We start from the raw sequence: 21,790 nt of genomic DNA, 5'->3' as shown, positions 1-21,790 counted from the left end.
CTTCTCTACTCTACTCTACTCTTATTAATTACTATTTCTCCTTAATTTCTTCACTAATAACTCCTTTTAAAATTACATATAAATTATATATTCCCAAAAATATTATATCAAAATCATTATTGTTTAATTACGGTACAGATATACTTTGCTGTAATAACAACAGGCTGCAGCTAGCTATATGTACCGTATTATTATACGCACTTAATTAATCTTATGTATTTCACATGATAATTATAAACCCGACATATAATATATATATATATATAGCTAGAAACAGAAGCCGAAACCCAAGTACCAGATCATGAGTTGGATCACGTGAAACTGCCAACAACAACAACGTCCGATCAACGTCTTCTTTTCTCTTCTGCTCTCCCATTTTTATTCATTTCCCATGATTATATCATATTTAAAAAAAAAAAAAAAACATTTATTCACATGAACAAGAAGTAGCGTATTTGAAGAGGTATATGTCGATGGTATGTCTACGCATCTACTTAACCTGGGGAGGTTCATTACCACCTACATATGCATTCTTAAATATTCTTACATCTCTCTATAATTACTTCCGCTACTGCTTAATGTTCATCACACTATGCATGTTTTTAATCTTTTCCAACGTTGTAAATTTTAGCCCTTTTGTGTTAGAAATTTACCAACGACAACAAAAGCCCTAAATTTATATAAAAAATAAAATACATGCAAGGCACACTGTTGAAGAACTAAGATCTGAAAAAAAAAATTATAAAATTTATTTATTACTCTGAAAAAAATAAAAAAATTAAAATACCTAAGTACAAAAAATAGAAAACAAAAATTAGATTAAAGGCTAATTCAAGTTTTGAAGCAATGATGATGATTAATTATATGCAAGTAGTAATTAATTAATAAAAAGCGATATATATGGGCGCACATAGGAAGAGGAAAAGACATGCATGCATGCATGCATGCAAGATCAAGGGGACATAACCCATTTCCAATGTATTGTTTTTATTTGTATTTAGTAGTACGACGTACGTTGTCAACACCATTTTAATTAATTAATTAATTAATTTCCTTTGTTTTCACCGCCTACTTACCTATGTATCTATATATGCCATCCCATCGAAACCTCTTTTTTATATTTATATATATTTGTTTTGCTGAATTGAGAGATCCGAGGTTGCAATTCCAATGCTGCCCCCGCCCCCGCCTGAAGTGCTATGGATAACTTTACCTAATGGGCCTGTCTATAGTTGGGCCCGAACTGACTATTTAAATCACTTGGCCCAACTTCAAGTTCTTAGAGCATCAATAAATACCACGCATCACTCTATGGCCATGCAATATACAAAATCGATATGGGTCGAGACTTTCTCAATTCTTCACTCAATATTTTGCCTCTTATTTGATCAAACACAAGTGTGCTACAACCTTTTCAAATTTATTGAATTCTTAAAATCATCTAAATTTTGATACGATCTGTTATGAGTAAATTCTAATTCAGTAGAAAAAGATAATTTTATCCTCAAATGGCACAAAATTATAAGTTTACCAACAGGATCCGTGCCTTTTTATCGGGTCAGGTCGAAAACCTGAGACACGTGCCAGGCACGCATTGGACCAACCAGACCCCCAACTTATCTCTATAAATACGTCTTAGTACTTGTCTTCTCCTCTTTTACTTTCGGGTCGCTTTAGCTCCCCAGCTCGCTAAGTGACCTACTTTTACGACCTCAAAACCAAACACTGACTTAAGTATCGGAAGGTCTTAGTTGGGGGCCATCCCAACAAGTCTAACGATCTGTTTTTTTTTTTTTCAGAGCTCAATCACTAGTTTGAAGAGGTAGCGATTTCAAACCACTTGAAGGACCAGCTCGCCCGACCAAGAAAATCGTGTAGATTTCGACCCGAATCACTGTCCAAATATAATAGACAGTTGATGCAAGAAGAGGTGTATTGGAGGCTATACAATCAAGTGTTTGCTCCTCCATCTCTCCTCTCTGTCCCCCGTACTAATGAAAAATTACAAAAAAATCTCCATAAAAGAATATAGTTTACCGAGTTATAATTTAAAAAATGATACAAGTTACCTCCCTCCATAAATTGATGGGGAAGATAAATTGCATTATTTTTTAGTATCGGGAGGATAAATTACACTTTGTTTTTACAAAGATTTTTTTGCATTTTTTTATTAATACATGAGGTAAATTATATATAACCATTTATTTAATTAAAGTATTAAATAAATCTAAATACTATTTTAAAATAAAAAATGCATTTAAACAATTAGATAGTATTCTTAATTATTTAATCAACTATAGTACATCTAAAAATACCATGCACCTCAATAATAATTACGAATAAATTATAACATGTTTTATGTATTTGCATAATTTTTAAACTTATTTAAAGTAAAATACATGAATTAAATTATTATTCAGTTCTTGTAAATAAAAAGAAAAAGAAATACCTAAGAATACATATAATCCCGGTGTTAGAGAAGCTTCAACATCCTTTCTGGAGTAGCCTGGATTGTTCTAGAAGGAGAAGATTGATCGCAATTTTAGTCGTGAAGGCTCTTCCTATCCAGCGTTTACCCTACGCCTACGCCTACGAAGACGCAGCGACCGAACGCCCTCATATCCTCGTATATATATCTTTCCATTCTGCTTCCTCTCTCATCCTTTATACGCTATCTTGTTCGCTTTGAAGATATCACAAACTTCCCGTCTTCGTCACTCGAAATTTCTCTCCTTCTTCGAAAGGTAACTTGCTCTCCTTCATGTATCGCATTCATATCCGCGATTGTGATCCTTGTTGAGTTTTATGTAGTTTTTGTATTACGAGGGGGTCGGGTGTTTTTGTTCTTGTAGTTGTATCGGATGTTTCATAATCTCGTAGGGTTAGAATTCCCCATGTTTTGGATTTAAAATCGTGCATTTTTCAATGATTGGAAGATCTAGGATAATTCGTTTTAGTTTTTATTGATGATTTTAGTTGAAATTTCGGCGTTTGTGCTGGTTCAAAAGTTTTAGACCCTTTCGTATTATGGGTGAGAAGAAATTTAAGGTATAATCATCTCTCCGTGGATGCGCGGTATCATCGCGATGTTGATTCTTGATGATCATGTTATAGGGCTAATTGAGGTTTTTTCGCAATAAAAACTTTAGCTAAATGCAGTTGGTGTACGCAAGACCTCCGCTTCAAGCTGATTTTTCCTCCGCCCTTTTCTAATATAATTTAGATTTCTCATTTGAGCACATATGTTTAGCCAGGTGTTGGTATGGAAATAATTGCTCATCTGAGTGTTATATTTGGATTTCAAAGGACAACCAACTTATTGCGTCTTTTCTCTCATTTGTTTTTGTAGATGCAAATCTTTGTAAAGACCCTGACCGGCAAGACCATAACTCTCGAGGTCGAGAGTTCCGATACTATTGATAATGTAAAAGCTAAGATTCAAGATAAAGAAGGAATTCCTCCTGATCAGCAAAGATTGATTTTTGCTGGAAAGCAGCTTGAAGACGGACGCACGCTTGCTGATTACAATATCCAGAAGGAGTCCACTCTTCATCTTGTCCTTCGTCTTCGTGGTGGAATGCAGATCTTTGTCAAGACCCTCACAGGGAAGACTATAACCCTGGAAGTGGAAAGCTCCGATACGATTGATAATGTCAAGGCGAAAATTCAGGACAAGGAAGGGATTCCTCCAGACCAGCAGAGATTGATCTTTGCCGGGAAGCAACTTGAGGATGGCAGGACCCTTGCAGATTACAACATCCAGAAAGAATCGACCCTGCATTTGGTGCTGCGTTTGAGGGGAGGCATGCAGATTTTTGTTAAGACCTTGACGGGGAAGACCATAACATTGGAGGTTGAGAGCTCGGACACTATTGACAATGTTAAGGCCAAAATCCAAGATAAGGAAGGGATTCCCCCTGATCAACAGCGTTTGATTTTTGCTGGTAAGCAGCTCGAGGATGGCAGGACCCTCGCTGACTATAATATTCAAAAGGAGTCGACACTGCACCTGGTGTTGAGACTGAGAGGAGGGATGCAGATCTTTGTCAAGACCTTGACTGGGAAGACAATCACTTTGGAGGTTGAGAGTTCGGATACAATAGACAATGTGAAGGCAAAGATTCAAGACAAGGAAGGCATTCCTCCGGACCAGCAGCGTTTGATCTTTGCTGGTAAGCAGCTTGAGGACGGCAGGACCCTTGCTGACTATAATATTCAAAAGGAGTCGACTCTCCACCTGGTGTTGAGACTGAGAGGAGGGATGCAGATCTTTGTCAAGACCTTGACTGGGAAGACCATTACTTTGGAGGTTGAGAGTTCGGATACAATAGACAACGTCAAGGCAAAAATTCAGGACAAAGAAGGTATTCCTCCAGACCAGCAACGATTGATCTTTGCTGGTAAACAGCTTGAGGATGGTAGGACACTTGCAGACTACAACATCCAAAAGGAGTCAACTCTCCATCTGGTCTTGCGCTTGAGGGGAGGAATGCAGATCTTTGTCAAGACTTTGACAGGGAAAACAATCACCTTGGAGGTGGAGAGTTCAGATACTATTGATAATGTGAAGGCCAAGATTCAAGACAAGGAGGGTATCCCACCAGACCAACAAAGGCTCATCTTTGCTGGCAAGCAGCTTGAGGACGGTCGCACGCTTGCAGACTACAACATTCAAAAGGAGTCCACTCTTCACCTTGTTCTTCGACTCCGAGGTGGTGATTTCTAAGAAGTGAAAGCTGATATGGTAGTTTCATGAGTTTGTTTTGGTATGTGTATACAATTGGAGAAGTTCTGTTAGTATATTACTAACAAGAGGAGTCATGTATGTGGATTTTATATAATATGTGGTTTGGTAATGGTATTTTCATAGTGTTCTAAGTGTTTCTTGGTAATACAGATCGATTCTTTGTGTCTATTTTTATCACAGTGAGCACATTCTATGCCTGCTCAAGCATAAAAGTTCATCCGTAACACGCTATACCTGATTTGCTTTAGCCAGCAACACCATGATGGGAAAAAGTAAAAACTTTGTCCCAATCATGGTGGTAACCATGAACTATAAAAGACTGCTCTCACAGTTGTAGATTGGAATGGATAGGATTAGCTTTCAATTAATATCTCTTTATCTACGCAGTATGTGTTTTGATGCGACACGACTTCTATTTGATTTTAAATGTAGTCTACTCCAATGGTATTCTTTTAGGCCTCCATTCATATCGCCAACACCAAGTGCGTGTCAGGAGATTTTGCAATGTGTTTATGGTGAGAATTAAATTCTTACCGGATCCTAATTGCATGAAATTGTATACCCATCCAAAGAAATGGGGTAAAATTTTGGATGGCCCTTGAGCATTTGAAGTTCAGAAAACCAGATTTTGGCAAGAAACACAAATTCCACAAACCTTAAGACAGTAATTTCGATAAAAAAAATTTAGATTTGACAACAGAGCATCAGCGTGAAAAAAATTATAATGAAAAACTTTTAACTAATTAAAAAAATCTAGAAAAATTGTTATGGTGTTACTCTCATCTGAGGTATAGATTTTGCTGTATGCCCAGTTGTTAATTAATCGAGTAGGACGTGGAGTCCAGATTGGAAACACAAAAAAAAGTAATTGCCTTAAAATTGCTAAAGCACCACCAAACATACAAGTATAAAACTCGACGGCAAAAATAAAAGAATCTTGCCCTCCGCCCACCTCGCCAGTCAGTCTTGTCTCCTCCCTTCTCAGTGCGAGCAAGAATCGCTCGAATTTTGTTCGACTTCGAGTAGAAAACTGAAAGATAAAATATTACATCGTTTTTCAATATCAATTTATGTTATCTCATTGTTTTATTTGATGGGTAAATACTGAAGGAGTAAGTAAGCAGATGAGCGGGCCAGCGGTGCACCCGGTGGAGGCGCCTCCGCCGACGACAGATGCAGCGCCGCCGACGGTTAGGATGAAAGACGTTCAGGGAATGGCCGGAACCACCGGCGCGCTCTTCCTCCGCCTCTGCCAGTTCGTCTTCGCTGCCGTTTCTCTCTGCGTCATGGCCACCACCTCCGATTTCCCCTCCGTCACCGCCTTCCGGTTAAGTTCTACATGCTGTCATTTACAGTGTTTCTGTTTTCTTCGAATTTAGGGTTTTGGGTTTGGTAAAGTGAAAAAGGTGATTCTTAGAGTTAAAGATGCACTTTTTATACTTGAATTTCAAGTGGAGGCCTCCAAGTTTCTAGGGATTAGACTTTACTTTTTGCATTGTGCTTGTAACTGATAAAAATGAAGTTCTTACCAGTAACAACACCTGTGTTCCAAGATTATGGAACAGAGAACAAAATGCAGTTGCCATTGTAGGATTTTCTACTTATTGTAAGCTTAGAATCGGCCTTAATCGTCAAAGTGAGACCTGATAGCAATCAAGGCCCATTGTCCTTTGGCGATGGAGTTCTATTTATTTTCAGAAAATGGTAGTTGGTAATTTACCACTCAACCTGGGTCATCACTTGCATTTGGTTTTTTCTTTAAAGGTATCAGTATGCGTTAAACATTTATGTGTAAAATCGAGAAATCTTCTCTTTGTCTTACGGCGGTTTGTCAATTCCTGAACTCGATTCATATATCTCTTCATGTGATATTGCAGTATGAAAAGGGTTTGTCACTAAAACTTGTTTTCTCTTTCCGTTAGCTACCTTGTTGCTGCCGTTGGTTTGCAAAGTTTATGGAGCCTGTCTCTGGCTCTTGCTGACATATATGCTCTTTTGGTGAGGCGAAGTTTCAGAAATACTGGAGTTGTGAGTTTGTTTGCCATTGGTGATGGGGTAAGAAAAATTGTTTGATAGACAACAGAACTTCTTAGCTCCACAAGTTCTTAGTTTAATATTTTTGCTTATTGAAGCATTAATTGAAATTAATTTCCCTCAGACACTCAATTACTGTGTTAGCATTTATCGAACTAGATAATTTCAGTCGTAGTGAATCTAACCCCAAGATCCCAGATTTCTGAAAGTCTGCTTCCATTTTCTGGGTCGAAGTTTAGCTAACTTGCTGCAACTCTGTGGCAGTAGAGGATGTAATTTTGAGTTGTAACACAAGAATGCACTTAATTTATTTCCTGAACTCTGATGTAATATGATCTTTAATATTCATATATCGGTTGTTGGTTTTTCAAAATTCAGAGTTGCTTCAGTTCAGTCCCGTAACGCCTATGTCTCTTTACCAATTCATGAATATGCAACTATGGTGATGCGTTAGTTTGTCATGCATATCAGCTGTCACTGGAGTTTCCTTGTCTGGTTAATTCTTTTATCAAGTAATCAAGTACTGTAGTCTAACTTTTGCAATTACTTTCAACTGTTTGTCAGTAAGATTTTCCTAATTCTTCTTTGGAAGCTAAAGCTTTTAGTTGTGGTGCTTTAGAGAAGTCTTTTTCATGTCATGTCTTTTAACTGCTTCATATGCCTAGTAGTGCAACTGTATCCCAATTTGGACATACTTTTCGCAAATTCATTAGTCAGACACCAGCATACCCAAACTTGCTGTGGCTGTTATGCTCGTGTGACTATTCCCATTTACTCTTGTTTCCTCACCAAGATCCATAAGCATCTCTGCTGTTCTCGTGCAGATAACTTCAACTCTAACATTTGCTGCTGCCTGTGCTTCTGCTGGTATCACCGTCCTCATTGGGAATGACCTTGATAAATGTAATCTAAACCACTGCACAAGATTCATGTCAGCTACAGCCATGGCCTTTCTGAGCTGGTTTGCTGTGTCCCCATCATTTCTGCTGAATTTCTGGTCTCTGGCTTCCCGGTAGCACAAAAATGCGAAATAAAAGCTGTGAAGGGAGTTGATGATCAACTGGATGCTGCTGCTCTGTACTTTCTGGGTGTTTTTTGCTTTGACAGTCAAGGGAAAAAGATCTGGATGCCTCTACTACCATATCACTGAATTCGGTGGTGAAGGGAATTTGGTAATGTAGAATTTATTCACCAGTGGTGGAAAAAGAATTGTTTTGCTCAAGTGCGTTGGTTTCACCACCGGTGTGGTTTCAAATCAATATCATTTATGTCCCATGTTTGACTAGGGTTCAAGATTAATTCTAATGCAGTCTTCGTGTCAAAGGCTTTTTAGTTCACTCGGCATGTGAATTGATAAAAAATTGGTTTCAGATCAATTGTTTGCTGTCAGTTCTACATTCTGGTGTTTTGCAAGTAAACGAATTGAGCATCAAGTGTGGTCCAATACCAAGCCTTTTATTGCATATAAAAGACTCTTGGATGGAAGAAATAATCGAAATATTTCAGAGCATCTTCATAACAATTTTCAGCATACAGAGTTGATAGACTGCCATCTCAACAAGGCGTGCAAATTTTAAGTACTCAACATGTCGGTAAGGTCTTTAACGTGGAATGAGCAAATTATGCAGGGGAGGGGTTACAAAGGAGCATATAAAGAAAAATAAAGGGAGAAAAAAAAATACATATTTCAACTTCAATATGGATAATTTTGACTCCGTCATTTGAAGTATGAACCGTAGACGTGGAACAATTATGTAATTGTTGGATATTTATCTGCAGCCAACATTCACATTTTTGTTCTCCTGGGAAGATGGGCTGATTGTCGTCAAAAGTACTTGAGACCTTGTCAAGCAAACATGTGAAGAAAACAAAAATAGCTTTCTTGCACTAAATTGCCAGAAAAACAATCTGTAAGAAACAGAGGAGGTGTAGGTACCCAAGTGAGGGACTTCAGAGAAACTTGTTCGCCTGTTAGTCCATGACAGAGTCGAAGTAGAAATTTACTTGTGATCTCAGAATGAAGTGGCATCGAGTAGCAGCAGAGGAGCCACTAGATAAATTCTTGCCACCTTAATTCATTAATGTTGAGTTTGAGTTCTTAAATCCAACAATGGATCAATCTGCTGTCTGACTAACACGAACCAGCTTGTATAAGGTGGTACATCCGGACATTTTTGTGAAGAATTGGTGCATGAAACAGATGAACAATTAATTTTGGTTGATTGTTGTCATCGGTAACATAGAATGCATAATTCATCTTCTGAGAGAACATCCATAGGGCTTTGTCAAAGTAGCTCAAGCCTGGGGGAAAGGAGGACACAATCTCCTACAGTCGTTGGTGCAGTGCAAAAAGTATGTTTCAACATCCATAGGCTTTGTCAAAGTAGCTCAAGTCTGGGGAAAAAAGAGGACACAATCTCCTACAGTCGTTGGTGCAGTGCAAAAAGTATGATTCTTATCAACAAGCACGTACTCTAGAAATCGCTACTAATCTCTGATACAAAAGATATCCTCCAACTCCATACCTCATTAGATGATTTACATTTTACGGACATTGCATTTCAATTTCTCTGCTTCAAGCTCTTGTTTCAAAGACTCAACCCTTTCAAGCAAATCCACATTTTCCTGGAAATGTAAGGCAGCTTACAAATTAGCAAATGTAAAAATTCCCAGTATAAACATATTTGAAGGATCTGTAGTAAAATAAAGAACATAGGCACAGTAATCAGATTTACAAAAAGAAGTTCAATAAAAGGAACGATTTACAAAAAGAAGTTCAATAAAAGGAACCTTTTGCAACATTTCCATCTCTCTGTTCAGGACAGCCGAAACCCCTTTTGTTTCTCCAGCAGACTTCTTAATCTATGTACACAAAAGACTGGGATCAGTCATGCTGTTAGATACATCTGGGGTTACGCTTCTCCACTGAAAGACCAAAACACTAGCAAAAATTGCTGTAGCCTGCAATGACATAAACCAAATAGGGCAGTGCTTCTAAACACCAAGCGATTTCTTCATCAAGACAGGAGTCGGATATGAAATTGGGGAAATCACAAACTTTCTTTTTCATCAACCCAAAAGACTTGGTCAACATGGAGAAAAATTTAATCTCACAAGCAGAGAAGCACAATGAGTTACATAAATATCTTATTCTCAACTGACAAGCCAACAAGAACAAGCAAGTCCAACCATAGCTCAAAAATCTTGGTTATTATATTCACTCCTGAAAATTACTGAAGGTAAACTGTTTCTTACTATGTTGAGATTATGGCCAAATGTTCACAACACTCAGTCCTTTCAGTTCCCCGACAGATTTGCATTAAATCCATGACAACAGTTCGGGATATGATGCCGAAAGGGGTTAAACAGTTGAATTGAGAATTAGCTATTACAAAACTCACTTACTTCCTCCAGTTGCCTGGAGCACTCGGCAGCCTTCTCGAACTCCCAATCATACCTCCTTCTCCACTCTGCAGATTCATCCATAGCTTCTCTATTAGCGAGATCAAATTGTCTCCTACAAGAAGTGAATCCGCACAAAAACACGTCGACATTGCAGTCACATGACATAACTTGTTCCGCGCTCGAATTAAAAAACGCATGTATTGCGCAATTAAACACACATCTATACCGCCACAGTATTTTTGTGATCTACAGAAACTTAAAACTAAAACAAAATCTAATTTCAGTTTGCAACAAAGGAATCCGCATGCTGTATACAAGATCAATCACACGATCGCGTCGGCAAGCAACAACTACAGATAAAACGGCAAAAAAAAAAAAAAAAGGAAAGAAACTCAAGAAAAAAACGGCAGACCTTAACAATTCGGTATCATTAGATGAGACGCGATAATCAATAGTCCAAAGTCGGAAGTAAACGGCGATTCCCATGAGCATTACGAGCCCTAATGCTATCGATATTTGGCGCCTCTTGGTTCTCCCCATTTACACTGAGAACAGAAGATTTGAATTGGATTGCTCTCGCGTACGGTCTAACTCTAACCCCTTGAAAATTGTTCCAAGTCCCTCGAAGTCCAGCGGCCTTTCCTTCTTAGAAATTTTATATACAACTTTGTAAGCTAAAATGAAAATTATATAAGCTTTAATTCAAGTTGCAATTCACTATTTCTAAAATATGATATTATCGAAATCTTATAAATATTCATCAATTCAAATGAGTTTACATTGTAATAGATGGATATGAAATTATAGATTTTAAATTTTTAATTATAATTTATTTAGATAATTTTAAATTCTTATTTCTAAACTACGCAACGGAAAAAGAACAAAAAAAACCCTCTCGTAATATCATTTTCGAAATTAAGAAATGAAAATAGTCTGAAGCTTGTACTATTAGAAAGTATTTTTTATAAATGAGAAAAAGAGCAGGATCATGAGCGGTCCACATAATATATAACTTCACATAATGCCCTTTTTGCTTTCTCATATTGAGTTTTTGATACCCTTGACGCGAAAACCTCAGCTCTTGATGTATTCCTCTGACAAACTCTTTGGTGGAGAATATATGTTTTCAGCAACCTGGATCAATCACAGTGAGGACACCCCAACAAGAAGCTGAAAGCCGACCTGGCTACTCAGTAGTTCAAGAGTTGAATCAAGCATCGGCCAAGATCCAATCAATCTTGTCCAAGTCCAGCCAGCAATGCACCAATCTTTGAGAATAGCTAACCAAGCACCAGCTGCTGCTAGACATGATCAACCTTTAGCAAGCCCTTGCACAGCTGATCCACAGGTTATGTCCTCAGTGGAGCTGAATGGTTGGTTACCCATCCAGCTGATCAACCTTGTTGGTTACTAGTGATGAGCCAACTAATGCAGAAACCATCTTGGGTGGGTCCTAGAAACATTTGGGCAGGACAAGGGATAATCGGTTTAAGCATGAATTCAATATCATCTACGCAAATTCCTCAAGCTTCTCAGGGTCTTTCAACTATCCGAATGCCTAACACGCCCATCACTTTCTCAGCATTCCTTCAAGCGGGCAATGGAATAAGGGCCCCTGCCCGGTCCCTCCATTTTCAACATATGAAGCGTCCTCTGCCCACTGCAGCATCAAACCTCTCTTCTCCTAAGTTTTTCACCAGTTAACCTTCAGTGGGTGACAGACTCGGCAAACTCCAGGGCGGACCTCATTCTCATTGTCACCTCCTGCTGGATTGCACCGTTGAGAACATGCTAAACAACTGCTGCAACCTTTTACTTTCAAGTATATAAACTCTAGACTCACCCCAGAGCAGCTACTCCCCTAGCAAGGATGATAGATAGTAACTAAACACATTCAAAGAGTTCTTGATGACATAACCCCCTTTTGTCTTTTTGGGTGTGGTTGAAAAGGTAACGGATCGCACACTGCACTGTCTAGATATATCTGAAAGCTATATACCTTTTTAAGTTTTCTATGAAACCAATATAAATCCCATCCTAATTCTTGTTGGGATGTGAAAACATAGACATTTCCTTTGCAATTGGCATAAGTTTTAATATTCCTTAGCACACTTTTCTGATATTATCAAATTTATATTGTTAGGCACATAAGCATCATATATATATATTTTGCAAAAAGCCACGTGGTTTTGAAATTTTTACAAAATACAAAGAAGTCGTGGAGTAACGACTCATCATTTTTTTTTTATTTTTTTAAAAATTTTTAAGTAACGACTCCAAACACAAATTTTTAAATTTGATAAAATATTTTTAATTATATAATAAATATTTAATTATCTTTAATAATATAATAAAATATATTTATTAATTACAACGCCTTGAAATATTACAATGTGTAGAAAGAATCGATAGAATAATAGGACAATGACTTTGTGAAAAAATAATAAAAATGTTATAAAATCGGTATTCGGTAGTCCATTTCGGCCAAATTTGGTATTCAATAAGGTATGGTTGTTCAATATATTTTAAATATAAAATTTATCTAAGTTAATCTAAAAATATGTAATAAATACTAATTATTATTTTAATGAGATGTAAAGATTCTTTTTAAAAAAATTGGTTAATTCAGCAAAAAAATGAGCCAAACCAAAATTTATTCAATTTTGTATTCAGTTGCCATTTTAGTGTAGAGAAATTTTGATTTTTTGGTTCGATTTTACAGAACAAATACACTTAAACAATATTGTGATATAATGCCTTACAAATTAATATGTTATAAGTTTTTTCAACTTTTAATGGTGGAAGATTATTGGAATACTCCAATTTTAAATTAATTGATAATACTAGCTATTATGTGTGAAATATATTACTACTCGTTTTAGTCGATTAAACTACACACACACATAATGATATAGACTAGGTACAAGCTCATAGCAACAAGATAATCGGGGAAGCCAAGCTCATGTGCATCAATCCAATATGACAAAGTGGGGTCATAGAAAAGGCCAAAAAATGAATTTTCACAATAATATTGATTACATTCTGGAGTTGTTGAATTTTCGTTATTCGATTTAAAGTATTCATTAAATATGAATATATTTTGTTTTTATCTGTTCATCACTCGTATTTCATAAGTAATAATTCCTTGGTTGAAAAAAAATAAAATTAAATATTAAATTAATTAAAACTTTGTAAAATAATTTCTTCACAAAATTTATAAAGCAAAAAATCTAATTTAATACATTATTAAAGGTAATTAAATATTTGATTATATAATTAAAAGATATTATGAAATTAGTCAACTGAAGAATCAAAGAAATAGTAAACTCTTGGGGGTACAAATCTCCATCCCCTCTACTCGTCCGGCCCCACTGATTACTTAACTCACCGAACTTACAGTCTTACAGCGCTAATTACCTCTATATTCAGTTGGATTCGTCATCCCTTCCTTCTCATTCCACCGCCTCTCTCACTTCCCAAAATTTGACGTTCATTTCATTTCTTTCATTGCGGAAAGTCGAAATGGAGTCCGAAGGAATTCTCCTGGGAATGGGAAATCCGCTTTTGGACATTTCCGCCGTCGTCGATCAAGGGTTCTTAGACAAGTAATTTCACTGGATTGCTACTGCTTCTTTATACTCGCACGTTTGGAGTAGACATCGTGATTTGTACGAGTGTGTGAGCTTGAGAATTGGCGGTTTAGTATGTGTTTGTTATTATGTTTCTGGCTTTTATGTTCACCGATCTATATGCGGTGCTCCAAGTTTAGCTTGTTAATTACTGTGTTCTGCATGTGCGCCTATATATTTGCTGCTTTCTTCTTCGTTTCGCCTTTTTATTTATTTTGGTGGCAAAAGGCGCCTTTTCAGTGCGTTTTAGTTTGTAGGGTACGTAGTTCCGCGGATCTAGAATCCTTTGGAGCTAATTATGCTCTTTGCACGCAGATATGATCTTAAGTCGAACAATGCGATTCTCGCAGAGGAGAAGCACTTGCCTATGTAAGTAACTCGATTTTTTATACTAAATTCTCTCTGCAGCTGTTCTTTCAAATCTCTTGTTTAGTAATTGAATTACTGGTATTCGTTTGTGGTGCGACTGGTTTTCTGTTGAGTAGCTAGTATTTGTAGAGTCAGTATGAACGCATAAAATGGTGTTAAAATGACTATTTATATCTTCAGGGAAGGTGATAATTATCAATGAATGTATTTTCCCAGGTATGACGAAATGGCATCTAAGTACAAAGTGGAGTTCATTGCTGGAGGTAAATGATCATTGATGCATACTAGGATATTTCTCTATTGGTTCTTATGACAAACCTATCTCATATTAGTATCAGTATTTACTAGTGGTTTGTCCGTTTATGTAATTTTGTGATACAGGTGCTACTCAAAATTCAATCAGAGTTGCCCAGGTACTTGGCTTTCCAGCTTGTGGCTTGATAACCTTGTCGAAGTAATAGTGTCCCTTTTTTTCCTAATTATTATTTTCAACTTTCATCTTCAGTGGATGCTTCAAATTCCTGGTGCAACTGGTTACATGGGCTCAATTGGAAAGGACAAATTTGGAGAAGAAATGAAGAAAAATGCAAAACAAGCTGGTGTCAATGTAAGTGGCCTCTCTAGGTTTTAGCCCTTTTAACTATAATCATCATTGTTTTCATACGAACACTAACATCAAAATGATTTTTCTTATTAAGGTGTGTATCGATATAGATATTATGCATCTTCCACTTGGATAAGATATATTTGTCACATCAACTTCCATTATCTGTTATGACATATGTGTAAACTCATGACTAATAAATCTATAATGGCGATATTTTTTTTCTTGTTCCCATGGTTGCATTAGGTTCATTACCACGAAGATGAATCTCCAACTGGTACCTGTGCTGTGTGTGTGGTTGGTGACCAAAGGTCAGTTTCTTAAATGGCCAAACTGCTTAAGATTTTGGTTCCCTCGTTGTCGTGTTTTAGTCTACTGAGTTGCATAAGTTTTTAGATGTCATTTGAACAGTTTAATTGTGCCAGTACAGAAAGGAGAGGGCAGAAAATTGTTTGGTTAACTCCCTTGTATTTTCTTCTGATTGAATCATTCTTTTCATGGATCCTCCTCTTATTGTGCATGCATCTATTTCACTAACCTCATTATGGAATGTTATATTGCAGATCACTTGTTGCTAATCTGTCAGCAGCAAATTGCTACAAAATTGATCATTTGAAAAAACCAGAAAATTGGGCATTGGGTGAGTTTTGCAGGTTTGGTCCATATTATGTATTCGCCAAACAAACTCATTTATCTTTTGACAGTGGAAAAGGCCAAGTACTATTATATTGCTGGATTTTTTCTCACTGTTTCACCAGAGTCTATCATGCTTGTTTCTGAGCATGCTGCTGCTAAAAACAAGGTGAGACATTGGCTAATTAGTTTATTGCGTAGTTCGATGCTATACTAACAATTCAAACGAGACACCTTCAGTTCCTAAATGTTCATTTACATTTAGGTGTTTATGATGAACCTCTCTGCCCCATTTATTTGTGAATTCTTCAAGGATGTACAAGACAAAGTATTCCCGTAAGCCCAATTACTTGATTCTTTTGGCCCCCTGGATGATTGGGAAGTAGAGATATTGATTAAGATCCTGTTACTTGGGCTTCAGGTATATGGACTATGTTTTTGGAAATGAAACAGAAGCAAGAACATTCTCCAAAGTTCATGGCTGGGAGGTAATGGTTTCATTGACCAGATTCACATATGTTTATATTTTTGTTATGGACTTAAATGTAGCTTTTTATTTGAACAGACCGAGAATGTTGAAGAAATAGCTCTAAAAATTTCCCAATTGCCAAAGGCATCTGGAACACACAAAAGAATTACTGTTATCACACAAGGTGCAGACCCAGTTGTGGTTGCAGAGGATGGGAAGGTGAAATTATTCCCTGTGACTCTGTTGCCAAAAGAGAAACTTGTTGATACCAATGGTGCAGGTGTGTGGATTTATGTTGCTTTTTAAGAACCTAATTCCAAAAGGTATCCACAAGTTTATTCGATCAATTTCAACATCACAAAAACCAAATAAAATTAAGATAAATAATTGCAACTTAGCCTAAGAACCTCCTTCTCTGGTAACCCCTTTTAAAGCAATCAAACATTTTAGGATGACGCTAAAATGAAACTTCTTTCCAACGAGCCACGCCCATCACCTTCTTGTTGACTCCATTTTCCTGGTTGATGAAATGCTAACTTATATAGTTTTGTGGCAGGGGATGCATTTGTTGGTGGATTTCTGTCTCAGATGGTTCTACAGAAACCCATTGAAGAATGCGTAAGAGCAGGCAGTTATGCAGCTAATGTCATTATCCAGAGGTCCGGCTGCACTTACCCAGAGAAGCCCGATTTTAAATGAGTTGCCTTTTCGTTACCGCAACCTCTCCATCTCCCTACTCGACTGAATTCCGATCACCACTATTTTAAACTATCTTTATCTTATCTATTTTACATTTTATTTTATTATTATCCAAGCTGTGGCTTTTGGTCTCTCAAATTATGGTTTGTTGTTTTTATTCTTATTTTTGTTTAATTTTCTTATTCTTTTCTTAACCCCAAGTTACCCACTCTGCTCTAACTTACCTTAGAGTAATGTTCAATGGAATCAAGTACAATGTTCATGCCCGTACAAGCTCAAAATAAGGGACCACGAGTTTAAAGAGTAAGGTAGTCTGAAAAAACAGAAACGTATTTTGATCTGTTTCGGAGGTTGACAACAAACTTGGAATACAACATGAAGTTTGACTTGTTTCATGTTTGCAATTGTTAAATTATAACAAGAATTCAAATGATAGCGCTGTTTATTCTGCTATTAAAGAAGTACTGATAAGAATACTTTACAATAGTAATAGTTTCTTCCCTGTTTCCAATTCCTACATCCAACTCATCCGCTATACCCTCCATGCCTAGCCAACTTTTAAATCATCCATAATCATAGCCCTGCCTCCGCCATGGACCACCACAATCCTCCACCTCCGCCGCTCTTCATCCCCCAGGGTACGGCTACCCAAATCCTGAAGCAAAGGAGGTAGTTGTTTTACTCTCACCTCCCCACCTTTTTGTTCCTCTCATCTCTCCTCCTTACCTTCCGCTCCAACGTCCACACCGCTTCTCATTACCTCTCTTCTCTCATCGACCGCGACCCTTCCTTGAAGTCGCTCCTCTCCCGGATCAATTTCTCCGGTGTTTCCCGCCTACACCACCATCGCCAGCACGGTCGCGCCTTTCTCCGCATCTCCCGCGTCGGAACTCTTGACGATGACTTCTCCGGAGATTCTGATATGGAACGCTCCTTCTTTTGCCCCTCGTCCAGGAAGCCGCTAGCTAATGCTACTATGTCACTCTCTCGGATTTCAACCCTGATTACGACTTCTCCGGTTACTCGTTGATAACGGAGTTACTTCCCATAGTATTGTTAAGCCCGGAGATTTTGGTTTTAAGTCGGAATTTAAAAGGAATATTACGCCTTCGGAAGAAGATGATACCAAATTTGTGGAGGCCAGTTTAGATGGTGGTAATGCAGTCGTGGATTTGGTTTTCCTGATAAAAGGTTTTGATTTGGGGCGTCGGGACGCTTCTTCTTTCTTCTTTTTACCGCTGTGCTGTCCGCAGCCTATTATATGTTCTATTTGCTTACATTTTTACGTGTAGTTGGGTAATTGCGGTTATTTTCCTTAAAGTGCTGGACCATTTACTGGGGCACCACAGGTCATTTTTTCGCTCGGTTTGGGATGGATCAACTATCGGGCTCAAGAGACTTCCAGGGTTCATTCTGATGAAATGCGCTTGTTAGGGATGCCCTCGCACAGCTGATGGGGATATGCTTTTTTGGGGGGATTTAGGATCAATATGTGTTTCTTAAGGTTTTCTTGAGGATGAAGTTTATGCCATTTGCCAACTCGGTACCATGGGGAATAGGGCATGAGTGGGAGAGTGCAGGATTCATTGTTATCTGGTTCTTGAGTGACTTGATAGTAGGTTTAATATTTGCTATTGATTCTTGGGTTGCAATAGTGGACTCGAGAAGACTAGGGAGATTGTTAAAGAAGGTTGCCACATGTTGGTAGCACTGTTTTCCCTGCTTTTCAGATAAGGTGGTTTGAAGCAATAATTTGCGGGTCTGCAGTGAGATGGATTTTAGGGAGGATATTTGCGGAGGTTTTTACGATGGTTTTTCAATCTTTGATGGAGGTGTATTTCATGGTAGCTTGGCCTGCAAGGGAAAAAGATGATACTTCCCTTGGAATGGCATTTGGTAGAAGAGAATTGGAAGGTCTACTTGATATTGCTAGATGATAGTCAATGAGAATTTGTAAAAATTATCTCTCACGGGTTTCGAGTTTTTGTATCTGAAGAACTGCTAATTAGCTTGATTGCTAAGGTCAGATAGTGGTAATGTTGTTGGTACTTTTGTTGTTAATTTGTAACCATTGTAAATTGGCACTGGCATTTACTGGTGGTGCCACCACTCATTCAGTTAGTATGTACATAGCATTAAGGAAATATAATGTAAATGTCTGCGTAAGTTCATGATGTGTATAACGCTTGTGCAACCTATTCCTCTCTAGCCTTCTAAAATGTACTTTGTTGTTACTGATACTAAAGGTGGCAAGACATTCAAGCAGCAAGTTCATTTTCAGAGTGCATATAATCAAAACCATTTATTAGCTTTTTTTTGCATGGATGCAGTTGTAGCTTTAGTGACTTTCTTTGCACGTCAGCAACATTCTGTTAACAAAACTATAATTCTCTTTTCCTGAGGCTTTGATGCTGTACCACTTTTTCATAAAAACATTGGTCTTTACGGTCTTATCCAATCATGGTAAATTTGTTACAATTTTAAAGTTTGCTTTGTTGAATCAGAAGCATTGATTTTGAAGTTCTAAAGCAACATCGCGTGCACATATTTATGGGAGCTTATAATTTTGTTGTGGGCTAGCTATTACCGAGTACAGTATCAGAATTTTCTTTATGAGATAATGTTTGTCAATACTCATTATCTGCGAATCAGTTTCACTTGTGTGTTCACCTGTGAACTGTGTTTGTTTCTAAGGAAAACAATGTGCACCCCTGTAGAGCTTTGAAGTTACTGCTAAGAGCTAATTAACTTCCTTTCTCCACAACATATAGGTGCTGAATTGTAAACGGTGCCTATATTATTTCTTGCTTAGTCACAATATAATAACGTCTATAGTTGTAGGGAGTTGAGTAATAGGGAGTGGAAGAGCTTATGGTATATAACAAGAGATAGGCAGAAGGCTTGATTTGTTGGTAGCTGACTTCCTTTGCAGCAAAGAGTTAATTGTACATAAGACTAGTAGCTTGCATATTACTTGCTTGGTTTGAGTGTTCCATAACTCAAAAGAGGTCTCTAACGTTCGAAGACATAGCCTGTGCCGAAATTGCCAGGAAAAATGTGATGCTCTTGAATCTTAATGTATCTGCTGATGACATAATTCAATGTCAGGGTGACATATAACTGTTAAATTTTATCATCTGTTTGTGAAGAGATATAATGAGTTTCTTTGGAGGTTATTTGAGGCAGCAAAGCATCCAAGAAGGTGTCTGTCTTAATGTTAGCTGCTGCCTGGGATGCCATCAGACTGCTGAATGCTGATAACCTGAATAGTATAACCCCCTTGAACAGTTCAAGTGGTACCACTTGAATTCCTTAATTTCCCCCCTAGTCCCTAAAATATCCCTCTATATCAGTTATGCCAATGGGAAAATTACAGGTCCTTAACCTCCCACTTTGACTCACCTTCTGTCATCATTGAAGTTTGCTGAAGAGAATATATCCTCCAGTCATAATTTAAATTTGATCCTGAAATGTGAAATCGTACGTACTCTCTAATATGGAAAACAATATTCATGAATCCAAACTAAAGCACAAGCATGTCAGGAAATGGACTTCATGAAAAAATTCTCCTTATTGACTATTTTGGCTTTGCCTTTCTGGCCATATTGTGGAATGAATGCAGCATGTCCGGCCATTTTGTGGAATGAATGAGGCATGTCAATTGTGATATTTTGCAGTGCTCCTGCTATCTTAAATTGATTTCTTTTTCTGCTCTACTGATGTTATATCACATATAGGTGTTGGTGCAGCTATTACATGTATGCGGAAGTTTGACTGCTGCTTCATTTACTGCTTGGACTATCGAGTATGATTTATCAGTCATCAAGTTAGGTGCTTTGTAATGATCTTGTCTAGTTAGGGGAGCAGTTGCGGAAGTTATGGTAGTAACTTAGGAAATGTTACAGCTGAGTTCAACAAGTTCAAAAAATGGGGAAGAATTTTAACCACTTGATACCTCGAGCGGGAAGTACCTGGGAGGAGTTAAGCCAACCACTTTAAAACATCCAACAGCATGCTTGTAGAAGACACTGTTACACAAAAACCTTTCAATTTGACAACCATCAAGAGACATTACTGAGAGGTCTTCCTGAGTTGAGAGGATTAAGTTAGTGAATCTTTGAATATCTCCAGCTCCGGATGAAATATTCTACTCATTTTGGACAAATTACATAGGTGATTAAAACTGTTATTCGGTACAGCTGAATAATGAATATACACATGGCTCTTGAACATAGTGTACAATAGGTTATGGATATACGCGCTGTTATCCTAAATCAGGAGTTAAATCAAAATGAATGATATCATAATGCAAGACTCTCTGCAGGAGTTCTTATAAGCAGATGGAGAGTCGATCTGGTGGAGATTTGGCACACTGAATAACACTGAGGAACATATTCTCGTCGCAGGGGATACAAAGTCTTGAATCAGCAGTGAAGTCATACACTTCTTGAGCTTGATCTAGCAATGCCTGAAAGAGTGGGTGCTTCAGTAAGGTAACTTTGATCACAAACCTCTTCTGGTATTCTCCTACATACACTACCAAGTGGCCCTTTGGGACGTCACTCGGGACGATTTTCTCTTCTTGCAGCGAAGGCCACAAAGACCAACCACAGCAGCACATATCACAGGCTGCACAAGGTATGACTCGTCGACCCATTCTTCGCCACTTCTTCATGCATGTTTTAAGAAGTTTTCCATTCATGATATTCATCTCTCTCTTCTGTGGGTGCAAATGCTGTAATATGTGCACGAGAGAGAAATCGTGCTGTGGAAAGTTTTTTGGGAGTGATGATGTTTGAATATGGGGAAAGCTTTATATAAGAGTTGGGAAAGAGCCAATGTTTGGGAACATTAAATGATTGACATAAGTGTGTAGCTAAGAGGCAAGTTAAGTATGAATGTGATTTTTGAAAGTGCACTTGTAGTGCAGGCTGCTCTGCTGTACCTTTCTCTTCATCATTTAGTATTGCATCTCCATACGAAATTGTACGAACATGCACTGTATGATTTAGATTAATATGGAAAAAGTATTAACTCATCATAATCCTCTCTCTCTTTATCTCTCTCTGTGATCTTTCGAAGTTTTCAAAGTTAGACCCACCAGTTGAGAAAGGTATAGATAAGATATGAAAGAGGGATGGGAGAGATAAGCTTCTTGGGCACAGTGCAATATCCACTTATAATTCTCATCACATTACTTG

At 37.7% G+C, this 21,790-nt stretch overlaps 5 protein-coding genes across 7 annotated transcripts; 3 read left to right on the top strand and 2 right to left on the bottom strand.

Moving 5' to 3' along the window:
* Positions 2,519–4,915, top strand: LOC105174297 (polyubiquitin). Its single transcript, XM_011096348.2, has 2 exons — positions 2,519–2,744; positions 3,350–4,915. The coding sequence occupies exon 2, from the start codon at positions 3,350–3,352 to the stop codon at positions 4,724–4,726; it is 1,377 nt and encodes a 458-aa protein (XP_011094650.1). The 5' UTR covers positions 2,519–2,744; the 3' UTR covers positions 4,727–4,915.
* LOC105174295 (CASP-like protein 5A1) lies at positions 5,639–8,074 on the top strand. Its single transcript, XM_011096347.2, has 3 exons — positions 5,639–6,074; positions 6,670–6,802; positions 7,606–8,074. Exons 1-3 carry the CDS (start codon positions 5,872–5,874, stop codon positions 7,795–7,797), a joined length of 528 nt encoding a protein of 175 aa, XP_011094649.1. The 5' UTR covers positions 5,639–5,871; the 3' UTR covers positions 7,798–8,074.
* On the bottom strand, positions 7,889–10,908 carry LOC105174294. 3 transcript variants are annotated; one of them, XM_011096346.2, is made up of 5 exons: positions 10,599–10,892; positions 10,187–10,298; positions 9,572–9,643; positions 9,307–9,406; positions 7,889–9,201 (listed from the first exon to the last, which is right to left on the bottom strand). In XM_011096346.2, exons 1-4 carry the CDS (start codon positions 10,724–10,726, stop codon positions 9,320–9,322), a joined length of 399 nt encoding a protein of 132 aa, XP_011094648.1. In that variant the 5' UTR covers positions 10,727–10,892; the 3' UTR covers positions 7,889–9,201; positions 9,307–9,319. The 3 variants fall into 3 exon arrangements, with proteins under 3 accessions (XP_011094648.1, XP_011094647.1, XP_020553678.1); XM_011096345.2 differs by having other exon boundaries at positions 7,889–9,406; positions 10,599–10,878; XM_020698019.1 differs by lacking the exons at positions 7,889–9,201; positions 9,307–9,406 and having other exon boundaries at positions 9,606–9,742; positions 10,599–10,908.
* Positions 13,575–16,685, top strand: LOC105174293 (adenosine kinase 2). The gene is made up of 12 exons (XM_011096344.2): positions 13,575–13,791; positions 14,131–14,184; positions 14,401–14,447; positions 14,566–14,597; positions 14,690–14,791; positions 15,035–15,099; positions 15,352–15,428; positions 15,493–15,590; positions 15,687–15,757; positions 15,843–15,909; positions 15,987–16,170; positions 16,447–16,685. The coding sequence occupies exons 1-12, from the start codon at positions 13,709–13,711 to the stop codon at positions 16,587–16,589; spliced, it is 1,023 nt and encodes a 340-aa protein (XP_011094646.1). The 5' UTR covers positions 13,575–13,708; the 3' UTR covers positions 16,590–16,685.
* On the bottom strand, positions 20,767–21,562 carry LOC105174292 (auxin-responsive protein SAUR50). The gene has a single exon (XM_011096343.2). It carries the CDS (start codon positions 21,298–21,300, stop codon positions 20,920–20,922), a length of 381 nt encoding a protein of 126 aa, XP_011094645.1. The 5' UTR covers positions 21,301–21,562; the 3' UTR covers positions 20,767–20,919.

The sequence above is a fragment of the Sesamum indicum genome, linkage group LG11 (assembly GCF_000512975.1).
Source record: "Sesamum indicum cultivar Zhongzhi No. 13 linkage group LG11, S_indicum_v1.0, whole genome shotgun sequence".
Lineage (NCBI taxonomy): Eukaryota > Viridiplantae > Streptophyta > Magnoliopsida > Lamiales > Pedaliaceae > Sesamum > Sesamum indicum.
The sequence above is the reverse complement of the archived record's forward strand: the minus strand, read 5'-3'. Positions and strand labels throughout refer to the sequence as shown.